General features: G+C 44.3%; 1 protein-coding gene across 1 annotated transcript in view; it reads left to right on the plus strand.

Annotated features, from left to right (window-relative positions):
* The window catches only part of LOC101649577 (putative tetratricopeptide repeat protein 41), a gene marked incomplete at its 5' end in the record, with an annotated part of 87030 nt that overhangs the window by 9220 nt on the left and 67329 nt on the right, over positions 1 to 10481 (plus strand). Inside the window, one exon of the mRNA XM_030885850.1 lies at positions 4183 to 4361. Within this exon, the coding sequence (XP_030741710.1) occupies positions 4183 to 4361 (179 nt within the window). The remainder of the gene's footprint in view (positions 1 to 4182; positions 4362 to 10481) is intronic.

Here is a 10481-nt window from a genome sequence, read left to right on the forward strand (position 1 = left end):
CCCCACCGCTACTGCCCACAGGTTCAGTAATCACAATTGTATGGTTGAGATATATGAGTATTATATTAAAGTCATTGAGAGCATAGTTAGACACCCTTTATGGTAGCATGCTCACCTCAGCCCGCTTGGTGGTCCATGTGGAGGGAGAGAGGGAAGGGAAGGAGGGGAAGGGAAGGAGGGAGGAAAAGAGAGTGAAGGGGAGAGAGTGACCAGCGAGAAGCCAGAGAGAGATCTCTACTGCTGACCCAGGCCTAGATACCTTTTGGAGGGTGCAAGCCCACTAATTAAAGGTTAAGTCATATGTCAGAGGAAGGGGTTGCACTCTAGGTTAGACAGCAATGAGGGGGTGGTCTAGGGACACACACAATAGGAAGAGGAGGGCTTGGGGGTATACATGTGACAAGATGGGCGGATCCTAGACACAGGATGGCAGCCTAATTTTGGATGTCACAGAGCCGGTTTGACTTGTTCCTGGCTCAACTGATAGAGACCATTATCAGTAGGATGTGAACTCCTCCTACAGGAACCAAGCTGATGGTCTCAGGCTACAGAGAGAGGTAATCCATTGTCTCCAGCAGCAGGGAGCCGGCCCACCCCTGTGGTGGGAAGAGACTGCGGTGTAGCAGCGATTGCCTTCAGGGAGGATTAAGCATCTGACCTCCCCCACAAGTCTTTCCTCTGTTTATCATGATGTCACCTACTGGTCCAGTTGTGAAGATTTTGGCTTTCTTTACGTTGAGTTGTAATCCAAGCGGAAGCCTGCAATCCCTGATCTTCATCAGGAAGTGCTTCAAGTCCTCCTCTTCAGCAAGCAGGGTTGTGTCACCTGCCTACTGCAGGTGGTTGATACCTTTTTCTCCAATCCTGATCCATTTTCTTCTTCATATAATCCAGTTTCCCAGATTATTTGGACCACAAAACAGACCATTGTATCATTCACAACTCTTTTGGTTTTACATGACTCAGACTGACTTCAATGACAAGGGAATTTGAAAAAATAATTTAATGGAAAAACAAACAAACTGGCTTATGTAATCGTGAACCCAGGACTAGGACTGGTTCAGCTCAGGCTTCATCTAGTGGTTCAAATGGTGTTGTCAGCTCCTGGCCTTTGCTCCTGGCCAGCTCCTGGCCTTTGATCTAGTGGATCAAATGGTGTCGCCAGCTCCTGGCCTGGTTCTGCCTTCTTGAGGTAGCGCCAATCCCTGTCTCCTCCCTCATCTAAGGATAATGGCTGTGGCAGTTCCGGGCTCCAGTCCAACAGAAATAGCTGAAAGTCCTAGCAGTGAGTCTTTCTGCCTCTGACTAGCTTGACCTGGGTCATTTACTGATATTTGACCCAACTCCCAGAGGTCAAGAAAAGATGGTGCTCTTCATGCAGCCATTTGTTTATAGATTATTAAATGGGAAACTTCTCTGTGTTAACTTTTACCCAAAGCATAAAAAATAGAGTGATAAATGCTTGGATTGCCTAACCTGCATTACGAGTACTCTGGAGTTGGAGGTAGAGTCAGTGGAATAGCATGAATTGGGGGTTGAGGGTTGCTGGATCCCAAATGACGAAAAGGCCCCTAACTGAAGGTAGGGTAGCGTGAATGGATGGGAGCAGCCAACAATAGCGTCAGGACTGGCGTACTGGAATCTGACAGACATGGCCTCAGATCCTAGATTTCTCACTCTTTCGCTGAGTGACCTTGAGCAAATTATTTAATATACTGGTAAGTCTTATTTTCTTCTACTCTAAAATGGACTGGCACTGATGTCCTTAAAAGCAATCAAACATATAAAGTACCTAAAAACAGAGCATGGTACCTATTAGATATAGAGTAAATAGCAGTTAATAAGAATGAGTAATAACAAATGAGTTCTGGAAAAATATCTGCATTTGGCTAAAGTCTGAAATGTGGTTAATAGATATTCTCTACATATTAAGTAGAGATTATCTATTTAATATGTAGAGAATATATCCACTGACGACCCTTCCCTAATGCATTCAATCTTCAAGACTTTCTGTGTAGAGTCAGCCTCTGGCAGATCCCCTCTGGCCACAGGCCAGGGAGTCCAACAGCTTTGTTGTCAGACAGAGATCATGGTAAACCTGACATGTGGCTCGAACTATAGGATGATATGATACCTGGTTAGTTGACCTCCCTCTTGACCCAACTTGAATTTCATCTAGGCTTAAACATTTCTCACTTGTTCCATGATAGAAATTTCTTCTCTGGCTTTTTAAGTACCCCTGATGCCCTTTCCTTTCTTACTCGTTGATTCCTTCTTTCTGTTTAGTTTTTATTGTTTCCGTTAGGTTTCCCAGTTTAGGAAGCCCGGAGGAGTGGCTGCGAGGAGACAATGACTGAAGCCATGGCTTATCTGAGCTGGGGATGGGGAGTTGGAGGGGACTGAACAGCAAAGCCTGAGTGCGGGAGGGGAAGGGAGCACCGGAACAGATTGTGATGATGTATAGGCAATGCTTTTAAAAAGCGGCTTCACTGTGGAAGTGTATATGTGAATTTTTTATCAAGAAAACTACTGGGGAAAAAATGGACAAATGGTTACCGTGGGTGGAGGAGGAAGAGTTTTGCTAAGGGGGCACTGAGTTTATGTTAATGATGGGGGAATAATTTGGAAAAAGATATCAATAATGGTTGTACAACATGAAGAATATAATCAATGCCACTGGATTATACATGTAGAAGTTGTTGATTGGAGAATGCTTTGTTGTGTATATTTTCGCCAAAATTAAAAAAAATTACACTAATAACAATGAGTACAAGGAACAAATATTTTAAAATTGATTGTGGTAATGATTGTAAAAATCTTCTTGATATGATTAAACTATTGAATTATATGATATGTGGATTTTTAAAAAGACTGTGTATTTGAGGTAGGAACAGATAATTTCTCCATTGTATTCTACGTCATTGATTTTGGTTAATGTTGAAAGATAAGCTTGTTTGACTTTATTCTTATATCTATATATGAACCAAATGTCTTGAGTTAGAAAATGCAGAATGAAAGAATTATAGAAAAACGCTTTGGAAAGAAGTGCTAACTTATTTCTTTTTCTTGTGCGGGGTGAGGGGTCCTTTAATACTCTTTAATCACCCAGGTCGTTCTAAAATCTCCTACTCCACAATGGAGGTAGTGAGAGGCTATTTGGGTAGCTGCTAGTTTTTGTGAGGCAGTGTAGAATTCTAAGTTTATGATTTTGACTCTCCAAATAAATTTGGAGGTCCTTGGAGATACCTGAGACTGTGAGTGAGGTTCTACGGTAGCTCAAGAGACCACCTGGGCTGTGAGAGCATCTCAAACGCTAAGATTTTGAAACAGGAAGCTACCTTTGGCCACACTGTAGGCCCTCTAAGTCTGCTCTACCTTTCACATGAACCGCAGGGCAACCCAGTTTATTGTGCAAGTACAGGTGAGTGTCTCAGGAAGCTAGCAGCCTAACTACCTGATTCTCTGTGTCCTACACTGTTCATAATAGCTTCCCCTACCTATCCACCGCCTCCCCACCCCCGCCCCCCAAAACAAGAAAAGCAAGAGAAATAAACCTGTGGAATACACACATCTCCAGTGACAAGAAAACATCTTTGGCCTTCAGGAACACCTTGACCTTAATTAAGCAATGAGTTTAGAATCACAGCAAGCTGAAGCTAGGAGATCCTCCCATTGGCTGGCCCTGCCCTTATTTTAACAGAGAGTTCAAGGAAACGTACCTCATCACAAACTGCTGCTGTACTTATGGTTGTCATATTTATTAGGACTGGCCACCCTAAAATTAAAACCTACAACCCCTACTCCCACAACCCCTGCCATGGATAGACACATACAGATTCCCCATAAAATTAAACTAGGGGACTTCATATTTAGCTATGAAAAATGAGAGAATCTATGTAATAAGGGCATTAAACACACTTTTATTTTTGCCTTTGTGATTTGTTGGTCTTGAAATTACTGAACTCCTATGCAGGCATGTACAAGCACCAGGAAGAGTAAGTTGTTTGTGTGTGGCGGAATGGGCTGTGTAGTGGTGCCCCCTATGCTGAGTGATGGCACCAGTAAGTTAATCGAGATACAGAGGGGAAGCTACCTTTCCTGAGTATCTATAATAACCACGTGCAATGGACAGCGGGAAACTAAACATCTAAGAGGTTAAAATTTATCTTTTTGACTATAAAGACTACAAACACAGCTTCGAACGTTCCTATCATGAAGAGTTTACCAAGGAGTGCGAGCAGGCGTTTATTTCCAAAGAGTCAAACAGGATCTTCGAAGCCCTGGAAAGATTTGCCTTAAAGGACGTTGAGTTCGATCCAAACGGTGCAGCCTCTGCCTCCAGTTTAGACTCTGTTCTGAGGTAAGATGTCCAGCAATCCCTAACTTTTCCCAAACAGCCCGTATGTGGGAAATGTGATCCTCCACCTTTGCAATGTCTTGTTTCACTTGCGTCGTTCAAAGCTGGTTCCTTCCTGTAAGGGAAGCTCCCTGCCACCATCTCTGGGTTAGAATTCCCTGGCCAGGTATAATTCCGTATTTGCTCATGTTTTCTGGCTACTTAAGATGCTTTCTCCCAATCTCCTGATGCTGACAAGCTCCCGGAGGGCAGACAACTTGTCTTCTTTTCTCTCTCATAGAACAAAGGCAGTTTAAGTAATTCCCCAGCATTTCTGAGTGACTTTAAAGAGAATCAATTGGATTAAGGAATATACATACAATATTTTTACACAACTCACACCCACCGTCTACATTTGCCAGTTGCTCCTTCCCCTAATGGAGTTATTTTCATAAGCATCCTGTATTTGTCTGGGTACTTTAGAGAAACAAATCCACAGAAACTCATGTAAAAGAGAGTTTTATATAAAGGTTAACTGTGCATCAAGAAAACATCCCAACCCAGTGCTGCCCAAGCCCACAAGTCCAACATTAACCCATTAACCCATATGTCCAACACCAGTCCAAAAAGTCTTCCTCCATCTCACAAAGCAGATGTAATGATGCCGACTGCAGAAGGAAAGCCGAGTCAGTGAATGTGTAAGCATCTCAGTGCTGGCAGGGGTCTCCACACGGGTGCTCCAACACCCAGGGCTGCATCAGGGTAGGTCCATGTGGCTTCTCCTCAGGGATGTCTTGCAGGAAGTGAGCCTTGCCAGCTGAAGCAGGGAACTGCTAAGGCAACTGCACCCTAGTGCGACCATCACAAAGCAAGAGACCCGAGAAGTAGAAAGGTGAGGCTCACCGAGCCATTTATCTCTCTGCCCTTCAATTAATCCCACATGTGTTTATCGACCAGGTTGGCACAATAAACTAACTAACTCACATCCCTATGTCAAAACCAAATTTTTAATTAAAAAAACATGTAGCATAATGCATTTACAAAAATATCTCTGGGAAGAAGGGAGCATTTGACAAATAAATGTAGATGGTATGTTATATGTGTGAAAATATAGTACGGTATAGCTTACAAAGGGCTTCAACATACATCTTTCACTTATGACTAAGTACATTCTGATATCTAGCCAGCAGTTACTGGATGTCAACTATGGGCCATATGATTATTTGTGTAAGGAACTGAGTTATGTTGTCCAGTGTATGGGTGCCTCCACTGCTTTCTCCTTTGTTCTCTATCACCAAGCTGCCTATCTTTCCCCAGCCGTGGGGTGACGGACCCTCTCGCTGTCCCCGGGCATTTAAGAGGCTGAGACACACAGGAAGAGAGGTGGTGGTGTCTGTAGTGCCCCTCCCAATCGCATGCTCAAAAAGAGAGATTCTTGGATGTCTTCATCCTCATCCTCCAGTTCTTACCACGGACGTCAGGAGTTTCATTGTTTGAAATAAGCCCACTGTGGATGGGATGGCCCCTGGTTGGCCTTCCCCTGAAAGCACCACCTTCACACTGACCGCCTTGGCCCACTCAAGCTCAGAGCCACCGGCACTTGTGGTCTGGGAACCCATGCCGAGAGAAGGACCAGGCTCACTAGAGCATGATGCTCAGACTGTAGGCTACAAGAGACATGCATAGGTCAGAAGTCACTTTTATATTTGAATAGGCCAAGCCATGGAGGGTGAACCAGCAAGTAGCTTGTGGTTGCTAGCGGCTGGGGTTAGTCATGGGGAGTGAGGCCTCACCAGTACGAGGTTTGTCATGAGGCTAATGAAAATGTTCTGTGAACAACCACCGGACCGTACTGTAAGATGACACATCTTACGGTGTGCGCAAGATATCTCAGTGAAGAACAGACAAGAAACTTGGGTTGTAATTTTAAGTATTTCCGAGTGGTGAGAATTGCAAGAAATTTTATAAAGTAACAACTTGAATCATCCCTAATAGAAAACTCAGCTGTTAACTGGATCCTCTTAGGTTAGCTGTGTTTAAACATCCAGGGTTCTGCTTGCTTGACCATTGCAGAATAACGCTTTGTACTGTAAGTTCCTGAATGGAGTGTACAGGTCAACAGAAAAACAGCATTTTTTTCAAAGTTTCCAAGCATCGTTTTCACAACCAGCTTGATAGAACAATAGAGCTCTTTCCCCTGAGCTAGACAGGACCCACAGCTTGCTTTCCAGTGTCTTCATATCCTCAGGAAGAAATCAGGAAGCCCTGGCCTAATGAAGGGAAGGCATTTATAGCTGCAGTTCTCCTTCATGGATGACACCTGCTCGGTGCCCAGAAGTTACAGAGGTAAACAAGAGAAAACTCCCTGCTTCCCTGGTGTGGGCGTTAGGCTGTCGAGACAGGCGAAACACTTAATAAAGGTGTCAGAAATGGAGGCTGCTAGATACCCTAGCAGGCCTGATGGCATAGTGGTTATGTGTTGGGCTGCCATCCATAGGGTTGGCAGTTCAAAGCCACCAGCAGCTCTGTGGGAGAAAGACTGGTCTTTCTGCTACTGTCAACAGTTACTGTTGCGGAAACATAGAGGGGGTTACTATGAGTCAGCATTGACTCAATGGCAGTGAGGGTTGTTTTTGTTTTTTAAATAAAACCTGAAGTTCTTGAATGCTTCCTCCCCCACCCCACTATCATGACCTCAATTCTACTTTACAAATCCGGCTAGACCAGAGCATGTACACTGGTACAGATCAGAGCTGGAAACACAGGGAATCCAGGCAGATAAACCCCTCAGGAGTCTAAGGTGACCAGACGTCCTGCTTTTGGCGGGACGGTCCCGATTTTTAACAATTTTTCCTGCGTCCTGCAACATTTTAAAAAAGTCCCAATTTTTGGAAAGAATGCACAACAAGCTAGGGTATACAGTTTTCAGCTGCCATTTGGCTATTTTGCCAGGATATGAGTTTTATCAATGGTGTCCCGCTTTACCAATGTTAAAATCTGGTCACCTTATCAGGACCAATAATGAGAGTAGAGATACCAGGAGGGAAAGGGGAAGGTTTGGGGAGTGAGAGGGGAACTGATTATATGGTCTACATATAATCCCCTCCCTGGGGGATGGCCAATAGAAAAGTGGGTGAAGGGAGACATCAGACAGTGTAAGACATGAAAAAATAATAACAATTTATAAATTATGAAGGGTTCATGAGGGAGGGAGGGAGGGAGGGGAGGGTGGTGGAACTGATATCAAGGGCTCAAGTAGAAAGAAAATGTTTTGAGAACGATGATGGCCTTAAATATACAAATGTGCTTGATACGATAAATGTGTGGATGGAGTGTGGTAAGAGTTGTACGAGCCCCCAATAAGATGACTTTTTTTAATACAACAAAAAGAGAAACTCTGAAGTCCATTGGAACACTTAAAAGGAACAGGGCATCTGACAGGGTGAGAGAAGGCCCCACAGAGAAAGTGGCTTTGGGGGAATTGACAGAAGTAAATCAGGGAGCAATCTCTGCAAATCTGTGCACAGGAGCTTGCCAAAGAGAGGCTCCCGTGAACGCAGAGACCCTGAGGCTAGAGGGGCCTGTGGGGGAAGGCGGTGGGGGTCAAGACTGGAGATGTAACCCCTGTGGGGGAGGGCAGGCTCACTCACTGTAGGACTTGGCCTCTCACTGCTTTTGAGGTGAGATGTGCCCTGGTCGGAATTCAATGTTAACAGACTTGTTCTGGCTGCTTGGCTGACACTAGATTAACAGATGGCCAAGGAAGAAGAAAGAATCAGGACACAAAATCCGATCCTTCCATGTACTTGTTACCATCAAGTCAGTTCTGGCTCTTAGTGACCCTACAGGAATGAATAGAATTGTCCCTTTGCATTTCCGAAGCAATACATCTTTTCAGAAGTAGATAGTCTCATCTTATTCCCTTGGAGAGGCTGGTGGGTTTGAACTGCTGACCTTGTGGTTAGTGTCTGAGTTAGTTAATTGTGCCAGCCTGGCCGATAATCACATGTGGTGCTGATTGAAAGGCGGAGGGATAAATGGGTGATGAAGCCTCGCCTTTCTAGTTCTCGGGTCTCTTGTTTTGTGATGGTTGTATCGGGTGCAGCTGCCTTAGCAGTTCCCTGCTTCAGCTTGCAAGATTGACTTCCTACAAGACATCTCCAAGGAGAAGCCGCATGGATCTATCCCGATGCAGCCCTGGGTGCTGGAGCAGCCGTGTGGAGACCCTTGCCAGTGCTGAGATGCTTACACGTTCACGGACTCAGCTTTCCTCCTGCAGTCGGCATCATTGCCTCTGTTTTGTGAGGTGGAGGACTTTGTGGACTGGTGTTGGGTTAATGGGTTAATGGGTTAATGTTGGACTTGTGGGCTTGGGCAGCGTTGGGTTGGGATGTTTTTGTGATGCACATTTTCTTTACATAAAACTCTCTCTTATACATGAGTCGCTGTGGATTTGTTTCTCCAAAGTACCCAGACTAATACAGTGTCCAAACACGTAACCCACTGTGCCACTAGAGCGCGCTCAATCAGTGTTAGCTGCAGTGTATATGGAGAAACTGTCGGGTGCAGTTTGGTTGGTTCTGACGCATAGCCACCGCATGGACAATGGGAGCGACTTGCTGCCCAGTCCGGGGCCGCCCTCACGATGACCACTGTGGTGGAGCCCATGGTTACAGCCTCTGGTCAGTCCATCTCAGGAAGGATGGTCCTCTTGGTTCTTTCTCTGCTTTCCAAATGTCCAATGCTAGGGTCTTCGTGATTTCTTCCCAAGAATACATGGAAAATGGGGAAAATATTGCAAAGCATCCTTTAGGCAGGGGTGGGAGGGTTATAGTTTAATTCCTGCATGTTGCAGTTTAGTATTAATACCATCACCTGTGTACAGGGGTGTGGAACAAATACGGTGGTCTTTTTAATACGAAGGTAACACCCGTCTTATGGAAAAACTGTATTTCATATCTACACAGCCAGCTGATCTTTTCCAAACAATAGCCCAAATAAAAATCAACTACACAATCTCTGCAACAGAGCAAGCAGCTTCCCTTTAAGCTGTTCCAGGAAAAAAAATGGACCCATAACACATTATAAGGGTGATTTCAAGGTTATAATTAGAATTACTATTTGTAACTCTTCTTCCCACCCCCACTCCCATGCGCTAAATTCCAGTTTGGGCACATTTCCCCCGCCTCACCTCAGCGTGATCTGAGATCACAGGTGAGCAAACTAACATTGAAATATTTAGTTAGTTCGCTGTTCTAAAACTCAAACACCTTAACCATTTGCTTTATCTTATCTTTAAAATTTTATTTAATTAGCTGAAACGACAAACGACCATTGTTAAGTGTTTCATTCACGAGGCATTAATTATCTCCAGAGCGTGATGCAAGCATCACCATTATCTATTCTCAAACCATTTTCATCCATCCAAATAGAACCCTCACTGTTAACTGCACTCCAGTTATAAGGTGAAATTATTAAAGGAAGAAAGCATTGATTCCTGATTTGTACAAATGGAGAGAGGATTCTTAGGAAGCAAAATTATTTACTGATCCTGCTTTTGGATTTGAGGCTGATCCTCTTGCTTTGTCAAACCCAAGAATCAGGTTTACTTACTTCATTCAATCCCTCAGCAGCTTGAGAACCGGTCCTGGGCTGGCTGCTGCATGGCTGATCGTGAGTAAGAAAAGCCCAGGAACTCCCCCGTGGAGCTCCCCTTCATGAAGACCCAGTATGTATCCAATGACAGGTGTAGAGCTCGGGGCTGGAGTTTGTATGAAGAGGTAGGCATAGTCCTGAGGATCCTTGGCATTCCCAAAGCTTTTCTCCCCAAAGTAAAGCAATGGGACAAGTTACATTATGTTTACACCAGTTCTTTAAAGAAAAAAAAATCCTATTTCTGTAATACGATCCACTCATAGGCTGTGGTTTGGTTTGGTTTGGGGTTTATAGGTAGAACACCCTGGTGGAGGACCAGACTACTACTCAGTGAGTTACTAGTAATTATGGTAGTTTAATTGAATTTCCAATTTTGTGATCCTTGACATTGATGGGAATTCCTGGCACCTGGGTGGTTCAATTTTTTGTTTTTTCTTATTGTGATGCTATGTCACACATCAGCCTGGTGGTGGTAATGGTGGGTGGTGAT

This window comes from Echinops telfairi, unplaced genomic scaffold (genome assembly GCF_000313985.2).
Source record: "Echinops telfairi isolate 266 unplaced genomic scaffold, ASM31398v2 ScPeMD7_2;HRSCAF=8, whole genome shotgun sequence".
NCBI classification, from domain to species: domain Eukaryota; kingdom Metazoa; phylum Chordata; class Mammalia; order Afrosoricida; family Tenrecidae; genus Echinops; species Echinops telfairi.